This window comes from Notamacropus eugenii, chromosome 5 (assembly GCF_028372415.1).
Source record: "Notamacropus eugenii isolate mMacEug1 chromosome 5, mMacEug1.pri_v2, whole genome shotgun sequence".
NCBI lineage: Eukaryota > Metazoa > Chordata > Mammalia > Diprotodontia > Macropodidae > Notamacropus > Notamacropus eugenii.
Genome location: NC_092876.1, coordinates 97,128,274 through 97,145,687, shown reverse-complemented (window position 1 = coordinate 97,145,687; position 17,414 = coordinate 97,128,274). Strand labels below are relative to the sequence as shown.

The window sequence follows — 17,414 nt, the reverse complement described above, 5'->3', positions numbered from 1 at the left end:
AGGGCAGAAAGCAAAAATCACCTTGCCCTGAGATGGTCTAGAAAAGCCTCCATTACCTGACTCCAGGCTGCCTTACTGGCCTTATGTCCCACTACTCCCCTCCATTTACTCTGTGTTCCAGCCAAACTGAATTACCAGCTGTTCCCCAGTTTCATCCTGGTCTTTTCCACCTCCCTGTATTCACACAGGCTGTTCTATTCCATCTCTTTTTGACATCCTACTTACTCTTCTTTCAAGGCTCTGCGCAGGGGTCACCTCTGCCATGAAACCTTTCCTGATGCCCCCACTCCTCCCCTGAATTCAAGGGATCCTTCCTTCATGCAGTGTCCCACAGCTCTGTCTTCATCACATGCTTGGACCATGCTTATTTGTGTGCCTGCTATCTCCCCCATTCAGTTAGAAGGTCCTCAAGGTGAAGACCTGTGCCTTTTTTAAACCCTGAAGCTTCAGCACCACGAACAAGGCCCTGAATGTAGTAAGCATTTTTTGAATATCTCACAGATGAGATTGGTTTCAGTTGATAGGCTTCCTGTTGCCAGAGAGCTCCCCAGCTTGAGGAGCCTGGCCTTTATCCTGAAGCATGCAGGCAGATTACTGAGCTTCCATCCCTGGGTATTGATCCAGGACAGTCATTTGCTACTCAGTCTGCTGTCAGTTCAGCATGGCCTACCCTATGATAACCTGAGGATCAAATAACCTTCACCTGAAGTGCTGCCTATTCCCAGAAGCTGGGATCTACCACAGGGTGAACCACCAGTGGCTTCTGCTAGTGTCTGGTTCTCCTCCCCCTGCAATGGCTAACTTGTATCTGTTCATATATTCCTATATTTTCACTTTTTAAAATGTAAGTTTCTTGAGGACAAGACAAATCTTTGTATTCCAAGCACCTAGCACAATGGCCAGCCTAGAGTAGGAGATCAGTAAGAAACCCTTGCTGGTTGATTAAATCTAGGGTAGAAGAAACAGACATCTGAGACCTTTACATCATTATGTAGGTAGGGTTCTCACACTTTCATCTTTGCCCTCTGCCTCTAGCCGGCCCTGGGTTCTCCATCTTCAATGCTCTTCTAAACATAGTAGTCATGCTCCTGAAAGTTGTATGTTGACCAAGTCCTTTTAAAAGCAGTTAGGTGATGGGGCTAGGTGGTGCAGTGAATAGAGCACTGGCCCTGGCATCAGGAGGACCTGAGTTCAAATCCAGTCTCAGACACTTGGCACTTACTAGCTGTGTGACCTTGGGTAAGTCATTTGACCCCAGTTGCCTTGGTTCCCCCCCCCAAAAAAAATCAATTAGGTGACTTGCTATGTGTAAAATTCTTTGCTTTATAAATCAAAGGCATCAAGTCCCTGATGACCCTTTTTTGAATTAGTGAATCTGATCTCCTTAGTACAGCTTGTTCTCAGAAGAGTGTATATCTGTATGTGTATATATGTGGTTATTCTCTTTGTCATCTGTTGGACTTTACTGAGGTTATATGGAATTGGGAGAGCAAACTCATTTTCTGTGGCTACAGTTAGACTTAGGACCAGTGAGGGAAGTTAAGAGAGGAGCAGATTTCAGCTCGTCATAAGAAAGAATTTTCCAGCCAAGGTGTCCCACACTGAGCTCCCTGTCACTGGGAGTGTCCAAGCAGAGACTAGATGATCCTGATTGGGAAGGATCCTGGCGTTGGAAAGAAGGGTAGTAGACTAGCCAGCCTTCGAGGGGCCTTTCCAGGTGTGTTGTTGTTGTGTCATTTCAGTTGTGTCTGACTCTTTGGGACTCCCACTTGGTGTTTTATTTGCAGGAGAGTGTTTGTCATTTCCCTCTCCAGTGTCTAGCTCTGAGAAATTTAATTCTAAAGATTCTTTGGTTCTGGCAGTTTGTAGTTAAAATAACAGTACACAATTATGCTATTTACAAAGCATTTTCTCCATAATAATGCCATATAGTAAGTAGATAGTTTAAATGTTTATTATCCCCATTTCACAGGTAAGAAAACTCACGCAAAGATAAAGTAACTTGCCTGTGATATGCTCATAAGTGTTGACCAGTGTTAGGAATCCAGTGCAATCCTCATTCTCCTCCACTATGCTGCCTACTGGCTCTGGTACTGTAAAATGAGGATTAAGATCCTTTGGTTTTTAGAGTCTCTGATTTTGTTGTTTATAGAACTGACCCTATCTCTAATAGCCGGAAGAGCAGAGACTATGGCCTTGTTGCCTCCCATGTTCTCTTTAAGCTGTGTGGTACCTTGTTTTGATGTTTGCTGGCCTCCGTTAGATGGGACTCTGATGTGAAAAACACTGATGTGGTTCCTTCCTGCCTTTGAGAGTTAAGAACTCAATCTGGCAGGTGATAAACTAGGAAGGTCCACTCTAGCCTGTAGCATCTGCCTGACAGATCTGAGTGCTTAATAACGTGTCTATACTGCTTTAGAGTGTGTCTAGTTATATTAGGGAAGAGTTATATAAATGAAAGAGTCCCGTTTACCCAAGTAGACAGTGAGCTGCTTGAGGACAAGGATGTTGACAACACCAGCAGAATGACCACTAGAGAAGGAAGCCTGGCTGCATCACTGACCCAGTCACCTCAGATGAGTCATTCAGATGTTTGGGCCTATAAAGTGAGTGGCTGGATTTGATGGCCTCTAAGGGTGGGTCCCTTTCTACTTGGGCATTCTGTGAACCTTCTATTGTGCCCTCTTCAACATTGAGCACAGGACAAAATGACATCACTAAGTTGGGGTCAAGGTACAGTGTGTCTTACTGTGACTACTCAGACCAGTACAAGCTCAGAACACTCTACCACAGCTCTGTTATAAAAAGTCAGTATGAATGTTTGGAGTGGAGATGTCTCTAAGACACTCATTGTGTACTGGCTGGTTGATATAATGCTCAGACAACTTCATCACCACCAATGTGCTCAATGAAGGGGCATCATGGTATAGCAAAGAAGGTGCTGGTCAGAGAGGGGAGTGAGCCCTGTCACTTATTAGCTGTGTGGCCATAGAGAAATCACTTCATCTCTCTTGACCTCAGCATCTTTTTTTAAAATGGGGCTAATAATACCTCACAAGTTTAATGCAAGGAAATCACTTTGTAAACATTAAGTTCTAATTGAAAGTGACTGTTTTTCATATTAGAGATGTATTCCACAAAAGCCCCACTCTGCTGCCTCATTGTGGCATGAAGATGACCCTTCTTGAAAACCGTGCTGATGGAGCCCTAGCTCTGGCAGCTCCTACCAAGCTGGAAAGACTTTGAGTTTGTGTGCTTGCTGTCTGAGGACCAGCCTAGCTAAGTATGGAGAGGGTCAGCACCAGTCAACCAGCTCTGTCAACCTAGGAAGCAATGAAGAATTCAGATGGCCCCCAGGCCTGCGTTGCTTCTCCTCTGCATTGAGGGAAGAGGGTGCTCAGAATGACAGCTTTTTGACCATCTTCATAGGTTATCTTATATGTTGGTGCTACAAATGTGAAATCCTTGCCAAGATGACCATTAAATTGATAATGTTAAAGGAAATGAATCACATAAACATAGATTCATTTTATGACTAAAACCAGAAGACCCAGGGACTTGTTATTGTCATTTTTCAGTCATGTCTGACTCTTTGTGACCTCATTTGAGGTTTTCTTGGCAAAGATCCTGAAGTGGATTGCCATTTCCTTCTTCAGCTCACTTTACAGATGAGGAAACTGAGGCAAACAGTTAAGTAATTTTCACAGGGTGACTCAGCTAGTACTTTCTGAGACCAGTTTTAAACTCATAAAGATGAATCTTCCTGACTGCAAGCCCAGCACTCTATCCACTGCACCACCTAGCTGCCCCAGACCTAAGGAGGTTGGACCTAAATGGAAGGAAAGACGTTGGCAAGAAAGACAGGTGGCAGAAAACATTGTTTCATGAGGGACAGTGCTGAAGATTGGAGCTCATGGGATGATGTGAAAGATACCAAGAGACTGACAGATTGGGGAAAGAGCTGGTCATGACTGCATAGAGAGTTGAGCCCAAATGCTGCCCTGGTACCCAAAGGGCATTGAAAGACCTAGAGGAAGGCCTGGGATATATTGGGCAGAGCTTCCTATTGGTGAGTGGACAGAAGGAATTGCACAGGGTGAGAGATTGTAGGGGGTCTGTTAGCTGTCTAGTTGAGGAGAGAATAACCACATGGAAGAGATCACAAAATTCCTCCAAGTATTAGAGCATCTTGTAGGGGGAAGAACTGTAGACCTGAAGTCTGGAGACCTGGGTTCAAGTCTGTATTCTGACACATTTTCTGTGTGACCCTTCACTTCTACCACTGTTTTGTCCTCTAAAAAAAGGAGAGATAACATTATCCTACTTTTTCCCTGCAAATTTTGTTGTGGGAAAAGTGCTTTATAAACCTGAAGGGCAGTGGAGCTGTCTGTGCAGCATTACCCTAGGTTAGTGACCTAGAGCCAGAGGCCGCCCAAGACCATAGGCCTGTGGGACTCCTGCTGGGTTCCTGCTCACACACTACCAGTTCCTGTAGGCAGGAGCGGCTAGCAGACCAAAGAAGGTAGAGGGAGTGGCCTTCTTCCCTTTCCAGAGGCTTCATGGAGAAGCTTCATAGGAAAAGGAAGTAATTGGTGTGGTCTGCCCTTCAGCCTCTTACCTCCCTCCCATGCCTTTATCTTCCAGTCAAGGGATACATTTATCGTAATATGGAATTAGATCGTTCTAATCAAACCCTGATTAAGAAATGAAAAGTTTACTCTTCTGATCAGGGGCTTGAGGCAGTTCAGAGGTCCTAGGATCCTATAAACTTAGAGTTGCCAGAGAGAGACCGTAAGAATTGTCTCTGTCAGGGGTTCTTAACCTCTTTTGTGTCATGGACCCCTTTGGCTGTCTGGTGAAACCAATGCATCTCTTCTCAAAATGTTTGTTTCCTGATTGAAGGAAGTGGTAAATTTCAGTAAGACGTTAATGAAAAGAAAGATACAATTTTTCCCCAAGTTCATGGACTTCATGAACCCCCCTGAGGGTTCACAGGTTAAGAACCCCTGATCTGGCACCTGGATCCAAAAGCTTCTTTTTGAAGATGAAGCAGCTAAGCCTCAGATGTGTTCAGTGTCTTGTCTAAGGTTACCTGTGTGGTAAATTGCAGAGCCAGGATTGAAAGCCCAGGTCCTCTGACCCTTCTGATCATTCTTTCTGCTATTTTCTGCCTCCTCACTGGTTGTGGATTAGGAAAACAAAACAGAACAAAAAAGCACATTTATATCATGACTCAGTAAGACTTTAAAAAAAACTAAACTGTATTACATTTCATTCCAAGCCCATCCAATTGACCCTGTTTTCTGGCTTGCAGTGTGGTGTGATTAGAAGCCCATTGTTGCTTTCAGGAGGGTTGTTGGCCTGGTCCTACAGTCCAGGTGTCAGGAAGGGGGCCTGCCAGTGGAACTGCCTTTGCTCCCAACGTAGGTAACAGTCCTGCACATCGATCTGGGGAGTTTATCTAATTAAAAAAAAAAACCCCGACTGGTAAATGCATTTGGCTGTCTAGGGCCCGAAGAGTGGCTGTCTGTATATCGATTGTCCTATCATTAAGGAAGGATGAGGAAATATTAATGATGGCACTTGGGCAATGGGAGCCTAAACTTCCCTTGGCTGGGAGATGCGTGAATTTTTCAACACCCTACAGTGATTTTAAAACAGAAAGGAACCACTTGGGGCAAAAAAGCAGGAATGGTGTACAGCATGGGCTTTTGTACCTGGCTAAGTGCTGCAAGCAGCCCCAAGCTCATTGTTCCCTAAAACATGGTTCATTTGTTCATCGCAGTGGATCTCTGTTACTTGGCAACAGACCCAGCCTTACCAGGGCAGGCAAATCTGTTGATCAGCATCTTTGGACTTCTTGCTAGTGGACACCAAAGACTTCTTTATTTGGTTTAGAAATGTCCCTATGTTTGAAGAGGTAGAGGTAGCCTTGCATCTTTAACTCAGGGGACTTTATCTTTGAGGAGTGTTCTCTCTCTCTCTCTCTCTCTCCCTATCCCTGAAAGTAAGATTTTTTTTTAATTCCAAAAGGAGAGAGGGAATGTAGCAGCCTTGGAGTCAAGACTTGGGGTTTGAGCTTTTGTCGTGATCTGTAATAGCCACATGACCTTGGCAGCTATGTAGACTTTAAGCTGCAGTGGTGTTGATTCTGTGCCTATGAAATCACGGGTCCATATCAAAGCAGGGAGTTGGGAGGAAGGATCTATATTTTCATCTGTAGGTATTCCTTCAGCTTTAGTCAGCAAGAATTGATTAAACATCTAAGATGTGGCAAGCACATAGCATAGCATACTCTGCACTGGAGTGATATAGAGACAAAATGGAACAGCCCCTGCCCTCTAGGAGCTTACTCTGTCAAGGGAGACCAACATCTGCATGTAGAGGTATATACAAAATAAATATCTGATGACTGGGAAGAGAAGAGGGAGTCAGGAAAGGAAATGGTGTTTGAGCTGAGCTTTAAAGGGAAACTGAGGATTCTACAAGTGGCAAGTGAAGAGGTAGCATGTTCCAGGCAGGGGGGAACAGTGCTGAAAGCACAGAGACAGGAGATGTGTTGTGAGGAGCAGCAAGAAGGCCAGTTTGCCTAGACTAAAGCAGGCCTGAAGGGTAGTAAGTGATCTGTAGTAAGGCAAGAAGCATGTGCTGGAGTCGAAGGATTTTATATTTTACCATAGGGAAAAGAGGGAGCCACTGGGAGTTTGAATAGTGGGGGAACATGGGGAAGACCTGTACTTTAAGTAAATCACTTTGCAGCTTTGTGGAGGAAGTGTTGGTGAGGGGAGAGATGAGGAAGGGAGAACAATTATAAGGCTATTGGTAGGAGAGGCTATTTATGTCACGCAGTCCAAGAGAGAGATAGCAGGGCCTGAATTGGGTTGGAGGCTGGGAGTAGAGAGAAAGGGATGTAACGGAGAGATGTTATGGAGGCAGAAAGGACAAAATTTGGTGCCTTTTTTGGATAGATGGGGTAAGGAAGAAAAGCGAGGAGTCAAGCATATGGCAGAGGTTGTGAATAGAGGTGATTAGAAGGAATGATGACTCCTTCAACAGATAAAGGGGAGTTCACAGAATGAGTTTGAGGGAAAAGGTAATGAGTTCTGTTTTAGACCCACTAAGTTTGAGATGCCTATGGCATATCCAGTTCAAAATCAGTTAGTAACATGAGCCTAGAACTTGAGAGAGACACCAAGGTTGGTTAAGTATATCTGTAGAGAGATGATCTGTAAAGCCAAGGAGCTGATGAGGTCATGAAGTTCTTGAATTTCTTTGGGCTAAAAAGAATTCCTCCTTTTGTGGTCAAGCCTCTTTTGATGGACCTTCCACACTTAGCTAGGCTTCTCCTTGCACAGATACTTCATCCATCCATCCCTTGGCAGCTCAGTGGGATAGTGAATAGGGCATTGGACTTGGAGTCAGGAAGACCTAAATTCAGATTCTTCTTCAGTCGCTCACTAGCTGTTTGTCCCGGGCGAATTCCTTAAATAAGTTTCCTTCTCTGTAAATTGGGGATAATAATAGCATCTACCTTCCAGGGTTGTGGTGAGGGTCACAGTGAGAGGGCATGGGAAGCACATTGTGAACCTTAGAAGTGCTCTGTAAATGCTCACTATTGTACTTGCTCAGAAGTTCTTCCAGCTTGGAAAAGCTTACCAAAGTTTTTGCTCTATAGAAATAGTAGTAACAACTCATATTTACATAGGACATTTCTATTACAAAGTACTTTCACACGTGTTATCCCCTTGGGGCCTCACAACCGTCCTGTGACATGAGAAGGGCATGGATCATGACCATTTCAGTGACACTCAAACTACTGAGACTCAGAAAGGGGAAGAGACTTTCCCAGAGTTAACCAGCTGGTACTGGTGGTAGATCTCAGAATTTGACCCCAGGCTCCTTTGACTTGTAGTCTAGTACTATAGAATGGCAAAAGTAGAAGGGACTTTCGATATTGTGTCTTGTAAATTGTTTCACAAATTGGAAGCTGAGGCCCAGAGTGGGAAAAATCACTTGCCCTGCGCACTGAGTGAGGTAGAGAGAACACTGGCTAGCACCCATGCTCTTGGTCCCCAGCACAGGGTACCTTCATCACACACTACTGAAAACAAATCCACCCCAGAAAGGGAAGGTGAGGGTAGGGGTTTATGAGGATTCCATCTGAGCACTGTGAGTCTATCAGAAGGTCTCACCGCACAAGGGAGGGCAGAGTGTATCCAGGTCCTGACACTTACTATGTGGGATGGCTCCCTTCAGCTAGCAGAAGACCTTAGGCAGCTTTGGCCTGCGGGAGATTCTTTGCCCGTCCTCATCAACCCATGGAGGGACATGCCAGGGACCAGAAATTTGGACCATTTCTCCTCATCTTTGATTAGATGTTATTCTAGGAGTCAGAAATTCTGTTCTGCACAGCAGCAGAATCTCCAGGAAAACTATATCAAGTCACTGAGTCTCAGCAGCCATCTAGTTCAACCCTTTGCGGACCATAGCTCTCTCAGTGTAACATTCCTGGCAAGTGGTCACACAGCCTGTGTTTGCAGCCCCCAAGTGATGACATGATGAAGCCCACTACTCTCCAAGGCAGCTCTGTCCACTTCGGTACAGTCTAAATGCTTAGGAGGTCTTTCTTTATATTAAACTGAAATGTGGTTCTGCACTATGCAGCCGAGCAAATAAATCGAGTTCTTTTGAGAGACAGTCTTTCAGGGACCTAAACTCAGCTATCAGTCCTCATCTTAGTCTTCTCTAATCTAAGCATCTCCAATTCCTTCAGCCACTTCTTGTGTGGCATTTCCTCCAGATGCTCTTGTATGTTAATGTACTGCCTGTAATGCACGTGTGAGTAGCCAGGGCAGAGGCCACAAGACCTCTCTCATCCTGGATGCTAGGTCTCTCTTGGTCCAGTCTGTAATGGCATTTGGTTTTGGCTGCCAGGTCACACTATTGATTCACATCGTAACTCACTGTAAACCTTGGCCCTTTTTCACAATATTATTGTCAGTACCAGGGCAGTTGCTTTTTTTTTTACTCTATATTCCCCTCTGGCTTTAGTCTCTTCACTCCTTTTCTCTCCCTCTCACCCTCCTCCTTTTCTTCCCCAATTGTACCTCTACCATACCCTCTTTATTCCAGCCATACTTATTCCTCACTGGCTTGTTCTCCTCTCTGCCTAACTATATGCCACCCATCCTTTAGCTCCCAGCTTGACCCCACCTCCAGGAAACCTCCCCTGATTATGTCATCCCAAAGGGACTTCTCCCTTCTCCAAACACCCTGTCTCTTAGAGCATCAGTCCAGCACAGGGTAGATCAGGGGCAGCCTCAAGACCACATGTGACCCTCTAGGTCCTCAAGTGTGTCCCTTTGACTGAAATTTGTTCTGTGAAGTTTAGATTCTGTCACAGGGCCGCACTTGAGGACGTAGAGGGTCACATGTGATCCTGAGGCCACAGGTTCCCTACCCCTGGGGTAGATGACTCCCAGTCAGTCATGGAACTTTTCCTTGTGGTGTGCAAGGTATAGCATTATGGTCAGGACTGGAAGAGACCTGAAGACTTTGAACACAAACTGTTCTAGATTCTCAGACCAGTCATAAGATCATAGAATTGGAAGGGACTTCATAAGCCATGTAGTCCAAGAGTGGGGAACCTGCAGCCTTGAGGCCACATGTGGCCTTTTGACTAAGTCCAGGTTTTACAGAACAAATCCTTTTATTAAGAGGATTTGATCTGTGAAGTTTGGATTCAGTCAAAGGGCTGCACGGGAGGACCTTGGGGGCCACATGTGGCCTCGAGGCTGCAGGTTCCCCACCCCTGATCTAGTCCAATGGCCTCGTTTAACAGATGAAGAAACTGGGGCCCAGAGAAATGAAATTATTTGTACAAAGTCACACACAATGTAAGCGGAAGAGCTCTGGTCCAAGCCTAGGTTTTCAGTTCGCTGACCGGCTTTTTCTTCCTAACAGCCTAGCCAAGCACAGAATCCAACAGAAGGGGGGTTGGGGAGGAGGTACCCAGTGTAGACTAGCTGGTTGGTTGATTGATTGATTGATTGAAGGCTCTGTTTCTTCTTCAGCACCAGCACAGCAGGAGTAGGGGGATCAGGCAGCTGATGTTGAGTGACCTTCTCAATCTGGTATTCATGTGGATTGGAGGGGGACTTGGGCAGGTTGCATAAGAATCCTCCTCTGGGCTTGTCCTGAGCTTCCATCTGAATGTCCTTTTGTTGGGGAAGGGAGCACTATGGAAGCCCTCCTGCTGCCCTCCTCCCTGGGGATTACCACTGCAGCCTGTCAGCCCAGCCCATCAAAGAAAACCCAGGAGGAGGAGGGTCCCTTGTGGATTAGAGCAACCTAGCAGCCCAGGTGCCTTTCCCATCCTGGGAAAGAGCTGGAAATTGGTCACCTGAACAGCACTGGTTTAAAAAAGGAGGCAATCCAGCCAGTCACATTTCTACTATAAGTTATCATGATATGATAATTGACACTGAATCTGATAATCTCAGAATCGTAGAACAAAAGAATCAGACTCTCAAAGCTTATTGGGACCAAAATACATTTAGTTTACTGCCCACTAGTGCAAGAATCCCATTTACCGTCTTCCTGACAGGACCAGCTAGCCTGTACAAGAACTCCCAGGGAAGGGAACTGTTTCTGCAAGGAAATTTATTCACCGCTCTTATCATTAGGTAGTTCTTGTGTTGAACTGGCATCTGCCTCCTCGTTGCTCCTCATTGATGGTGGTTCTACTCTATAGGGTTGTATAGAATGAGCCTGCCACCTTTACCCCCCTATCATTGCTTCCTGTTTGAAGACATTGGTCATGTCCTTTCAGGCATCTAAGTGAAACCAACTGTGTACCCAGGCCTCATCTGGGTTCTGAAATGCACCTTACTTATAATATTGTCTGTCATATTTATCTATATATCTTATCCTCCTGCTAGACTGTGAGCTTCTGAGGACAGGGACCTAGATTTATTTAATTTTATAGCTTCCCCCCTTCCTTATTGCTCTGCACATTGTAGGAGCTTGATCGGTGTGTTGAATTTATTGAAAGAGGACCACAGTTCCTGCTGTTAGGCTTCTGGCATCAGGTGTTTTTAGTACAGCTGAACAAATGAGATGGATACCATTAATAGTTTTGAGAAAAAGAGCAAAATGTTAGGCTGTGGCTCAGATTCCAGGGCTAATAAGCTCAGTCAGGAGTGACTGGTGTGAGGAGCAGGCACCATTCACTGGTACTAACCCTTCCATAGGAAAGGTCTTTGTCCCTTAACATATCTCCTTATACTAGGATTTAGTATATAATCTCAGATGACTCCAGATTGGTTGTGCAGTGGTTAGGGCATCGTATTTAATTGGCCAGTTGTATTCTTATTAAAAGACCAAAATTGTAGGTTTGGTCCCCATTTAGGCCAGTTAGAGTTTTGTGTTTCCAACCCTGATCCTGGATTGAACTCCAAACTGGACCAACAGATTGAGCCTCATGTTTGGTCTCCGACCCCCTGAACTATGTGGGGAGCATGTAATACAACCCTCATTTACTAGAAAAATTACTCAGTTGCCTCCAGCTCCAAGTCCCATGATCCTGCCACCTTTCAGTTAGTCACTCATTTTCTAATAGAAAAAGCAGGCCCATTTTCTAGCCTCAGACCAAGCAGTTCAAAAGCATTGTCTGAGCCCCTCAGGTAGCTGTATTCCAAAACTGCAGGCATCCTAGTCTGGTCTACCTCACTAAATTCAGCAGTTTTCACAGGTCCAGAAAGCAATCCGCAGATTGCAGCTTCTTCAGGGATGTATGTAGTTAGGGCTGGAAGAGATGTCAGACCATCTAGTCCAGCTTCCATCCCTAGTCTCCTGACAGGGCGTCATCTTGCGTCCTGCTTGGACTCCTTCAGTAAGTAGGGGCTCCCTGCCTCTATCCCTGTGAGAAATCTGTGGCTGATAAATTCTAGTCTCTCAAGCCCAAACCTGTCTTTCTGGGGAGCAGATATACATGTGTTTGTGCCAGTAGGTGGTGCTCTCAGCTGTCTGCTCTAACTGGTCAGCCTGGGTAAGGCCCAGGCACTTTGTGATGAGTCACAAAACCTTGTTCCTTGAGGGACCCCAAGGTGAATGTGCAGATTCAGGCTGGAGCTCAAGTTACCTTGGCCAGATGCCAGTGAGGGCTGCCCTTTCTTCTTCCTCTCAGGCATCCCTTCTTAGACTCTTAAAGGAGGGACCAGAGAGATGATTTAGTCCAGTCTTGTCTTAGAGAGAGGGGACAGTGAAGTGCACAGTGGGAACACCACACAGTAAGTCACTGACAGACCCCAGACTCCTGACACCCTGTCTAACATGCTTTCCACTGCACCGTAGCCAAGTTTCCTGTTTCCTGCCATTGCCCCATTGAACACGTTTCCAGAGAGGACCCTTTCAGGGACTGGCAGAGAACAACTGTAGTCCTTCCAGGCTCAGCCGAACGCCTACCTCCTCCAGGAAGCCTTCTCAGGCTTTTCTTATATTGCTGTCATTCCCTGCCTTCTGAAAGCTCTTCATGCTATCCTGTATTGTAACATGGTCACTTCATGTGATCAGGTTGTGCCTCCCTAGCTGTGAGCCCTGGAGGACATAGACTGGATCTTGTCTACCCCTTTCTCTTCCTCCCACAGACTAGCCCAGCAGTAGCATAGATGCTATATAGTAAATGTTTGTTGAATGATGGAAATAAATTCTTCGAAAAGTAATTTTCAGATACCTCCTTGGTAGCCAGAGGAGGAGTGTGATGTGGTAGCAAGACCACTGGCATGGAGTCTAGTCTCAGCTCTGCTGCTCACTCATTCTGTGACTTGGAGCCAAGCCCCTTCTCCTGCTGTTTCCCCCATACCTAGTGCTTTAAAGTTTACAAGGGACTTTCCTCCAACCACTCTGAGGCAGAAAGTGTAAGTGCTATCCCCTTTTTACAGAAGTGCTAAGTGTGAGGTATCAGGAAAGGTCCTGTATGTAGGAGTGCCAAGAGAGGAGCCATTCAGTGGGCTGGAATTATAATAGTAATAGATAGCACTTTGAGTTTTATAAGGTGCGTTTATTCGCTTGCAAAGATTATTATGAAAAACTCCAGTTGGGGAAGTTTCTTGGAAGTAGAAGCAGTAGAGCTCAAGCTGGGTCTTGAAGGAAAAGCAAGTATGTAATGTAAAACCCACACAAGAGCAAGATGACTGATGGAGGTCCACCTTGCACCTGTGAAGGAACAGGTTAGTGGGGCCCCATCTGGCCACAGAGAAGGTTGCCCCAGGTTCTGGGGAGGATAGCCCATGCAGGAGGTCAGCATTTTTGTTTAAAGACACCCTTGACAGCCATCTGGAGTTCTCTCTGAAGTTCCCCTTCCTTTCCAACCCCATCTCCTCTCTTATGGACCCAAGCCTACAAGTAGCAGCAACCTACAAATAAGAGGGACCTAACCTGGTCTGTTGTTGCTATCAACACATACCTTCTGCCAGGCTCCAGCTGGGGCCTAAGTGACCCAGATAGCGATCTGGTCTGCATGGCTCACTGCCTCCAGCCCTTGGCCCCTTCCACTGGGGAGGAGGGACAGAAATGGGGTTGTGCCCCCTCCCTCAGCCCCTTCCACAGGAGCAGCTGAGGGCCCTGAAGTCTGCCAGAACAATGTGCAATTGAAGTTCACTAACCGCTCCTTATTGATTAGGAATAAAATAGCATGAGGAAAAAAATGTGGGAGGCACCTCCAGGGTAAGGAGAGCTACTTACCCAGAAAGACTCAAAGCTACCCTTTCAGTCTTGCCCAGGACTCTCCCCTTTTGCCTTTAGGAAAGGCTGGTAACAGCAAATCCAGCGGACATTTGGTCATAGGACCTAGAGCTGGGTGGGTATAGTTCTAATTCCCTCATTTATAAAAAAGGGAACCAGGGAAGAGAGATTGAAGTGCCTTATCCGAGATCACAGCGCTAGTAAAGAACCGAACTGACATTTAAATTGCCCTTCAGAGACACCAGAGCCAGTGCTACCTTCCCTGAGTATAGAAATTGTGGCAAACAGTTTTATGTCCCTCAGGATCACTTTTCACCCTTGGAATATCAGAGATCAAAAAAGTGCTCGGTCACCTATCCAAGCTTTGTTGGAATTGGAGAAATCAGCTAAGAGAGGGCAAGGACCTAGAGTTGGCAGAACAGGGGATTCAGACCTAGTGTTTTTTCCATAACACCCTCTCAGGGCACAAGATTTGAGGGCTAGCTGCTGATTTGACTACTGCTAGGGCTAGTAAAGGAAATTGAATCTTTCTTTGTCCGCAAAATAGAACTCGCTTTCTATGGGCCCTTTCCCAGGCATGGATCCGTTGTCGGGAGGTCAGACCCAGAAGTCATTGGTCAAATAGGAGCAAAAGGTGCTGCTTCTCCCACTGTCTTGCAGAGTGGCAGTCTGTATTAAGCCTCCCACTCATCATCTCCTCCATGATGGAATTCTAACCTTTCCAGAGCCACCGTGCTCTGTCACAAACGTAGCTCTTTTTAAAAGAGATTAATTCACTGTTCATGGTGAAAACAGTCAAGGAAGACCTCCTTCCTTTTCCCTAGCCTCTGCAGTCTTTTCAGCTGGCTCTCAGCTTGAAGCTGCCAGGGGGCTTTGAAATGGAGGGCCCCACTGGGCATTGATTTGCAAACAAGCGTAACCAAACATCAGCCTGCTTTTATAAGATCCTGTGTCTCAGGTCTTCCCAAAGCCACTCTGAAAGGGACTTTTTCCTATATCTAGAAGTCCAGGGACACTCTACCTTCCTTATGGGACTAAGACTTAAAATTATACCTGTTAGGCCCCTTCTTCCAGGGTAGTAAAGGGTTACGAGCTGACATTTCTCTAACACTATAAACTTTGAGAAGCACTTTATGACACCCCTCTGAAGCAAGCACCAATTGTTCTTATTCTAAAGAGGTGGAAACTGAGGCTCAGAAGTTTTGATTTGCCAAGGGTCACATACTGAGCATTAGAAAGCCAGGACATTAACCCAGATCTCCCAACTACAAGACTCATATATTCTGTTCTGATATGTTGCTTCTTGGGTTTCATTTTATTCATTCTTTCATTGAAGAGAGTGTTTTAACCAGCCTTGATTTCCCAGGCACAAGTAACTCACAAGTCATACAGTGTTAGAAACTAGTCAGGAGATTTGAGCACAAGGAACCAAATCAGGATCTGTTGAAGGAGCTAGATTCAGTCTCAACAAGGACGTGGAAGTGAAATGTGATCACTGTCTCCTGATGGCATGGGCAAGAGGGATTAGGGTTGTTTTGCATGGTCTTGGAGAGTAGAACTATAAGAAATGGAGTAAAGTTTCAGGAAAGCACATTTCAGTTCACCTCTTAGATGTCCCAGTGTGGAACGGGCTGCCTTGGTAAGTAGCAGGAGATCTCCAAGGCTGGGTGAGTACCTGGTTGGGGATGTCTTAGAGGGAATTCTTGGTCAGGTACCAGTTGCCTAAATGCCCTTTGAAGCCCTTGGCAGCTCAGAGGTGCTAGGATTCTCAGCAGCAGCAATAACAGGGAAACTGTGAGCCCGGCAGACCCAGAAGGAAAGTAAACTCTAACAGCAAAGACTTTCATTGTGTCTTTGTGTGCTTGGCACCTAACGCAGTGGCACATAATAGGCATCTAATAAATGATTGTTGGTTGATTTAGCATCATCTTCATACCTTATAATATTACAATGCAGAGTCATATCCAAAATCTCATTTGAACTTCACTGACTTTGTGGGGGCCACAGTTTGGTGAATTTGAGTGTCTCCTATTCTCCAATTAGCCCTGGAGGCTAAAGATACCTCTGTTTTGTAAGTGAAAGAACTGAAGCCATACATTGGGGTCTCTTACAATAACCTATGAACTACCAGCTTTCAGGCTCCCTCCTAGCAGTGTGACCTTGGACAAACCACTTAACAAGTCACTCTGGGTTTTGTCTTCTATAAAATGAGATTTCCTCATTCTTTTTTTAATAGTATATTTTGTTGATTTCTAAGTTCTGTTATCCTATACTTTCTGAGGTCCCCTCCAGCTTAGAGTTAGTCCTCTCTGATCTGTTTTCCATAATTGCTTCCCATCACCTCCTAACTTTCCCTCCTACCCCCAACCACTGAGGCCTGCAGAATCTGTTTTGAAAAATCTTCAAGCTTTTAGGGAATGTGTGAGTTTAAAGTGGAGAAAAAAGAAGAAGGAAAAGGAACAGCTCTAGGGAAGTCATCCATGTAGGAATGGCCTGTCTAAATAGTAGTCCTCCTTTGGTCCCCAAAGTCTCCTTCCCCACCCTACCTATCCCTTCCCACCCATGCCAAATCAGCAGGAGCCTGCCTTTGCTTTCACTTAACTATGCCATCTGGCATAACCCTAAATATCACCAATTTGATTCCTTTGGATGTCAAAAAAACAACAACTACCTATAAATAGCCTCTAGGAAAGTTTAATATCAGATGCTCTCAATAGTCACTCACTCATTAGTATGTTCATTCAACCTTTCCAGGTATTGGTTCCAGCAGTTGACAAAACCATTCCTGGGCAGAATTTGTCTTTGATCTGATCCTATATCATCTGGACCTATAACAACTTCTTCCCCCCTCTGCCTCCTCTCTGTCCCATCCGTCCCCACCCCCGATGTTGAGTACCAAGCTCTAGAATTCCTCTCTCTACCCATCTCAACTCCCACATGAAGATTTCCATCCCCCAAGCCCAGATGTCTCTTTCACTTCCACTTCTTAGAATGCAGTACCTAGTTTCTTTCACAGTGCTCAGTACCAGTGATATCTCCTGATGTGGTGTGGATGCTTGTGCCTCCCCTTCTCCCCCTCATGTTTATTTTGTCTATATTTTTAGGCATATATGTTATTTCTCCTGAAAGAATGTGAGCTTCTCCAGGGCAGAAACTGGTTTTGTCTCTTGTTCCCTCAGCACTAAACACCAAGATTGGCACAAAGTAGATCAGGCCTGCACAACACACCCCCTGCCAAAGCAGCCTGCAGGCAGGAAGTTGTGTAGGCCTGTATTTATAGCCTTTGTATTTTTTCAAATGCCACCTGAAATCCTTCCACAAGCCACAGGTTGTGTAGGACTGCAGTAGATACTTAATAAACACTGGTGACTTGGTTGATTGCGCTTTAATGTGCTCACATTGACAGCTCAGCACTTGTCTCTCTTGTCTCCTTTAGGCTGTTGTCCGAAGGTGCCAACGTGAACGCCAGGCACAAGCTGGGCTGGACAGCCCTCATGGTGGCAGCGATCAGCAGAAACTATAAGTAAGAGCTCTGGCTCCCTTTGCCTTCTTCTCACTCACCTTCTTCCCTCCCAGTCTCTGGACTGGCATGCCCCCTACATCTCTGCCCAGGCTTTGCTGAGGTAGGGAAAAAGAAGCCTCTTCCATAGCTGTTCTTTATTAGGGTCAGG

At 45.5% G+C, this 17,414-nt stretch overlaps 1 protein-coding gene across 4 annotated transcripts in view; it reads left to right on the top strand.

Moving 5' to 3' along the window:
* The window catches only part of CLPB (ClpB family mitochondrial disaggregase), a 188,669-nt gene that overhangs the window by 16,145 nt on the left and 155,110 nt on the right, over positions 1-17,414 (top strand). For all 4 annotated transcript variants that reach the window (XM_072610324.1, XM_072610325.1, XM_072610326.1 and 1 more), the window contains exon 3: positions 17,180-17,266. In XM_072610324.1, coding sequence (XP_072466425.1) covers positions 17,180-17,266 — 87 coding nt within the window. The remainder of the gene's footprint in view (positions 1-17,179; positions 17,267-17,414) is intronic.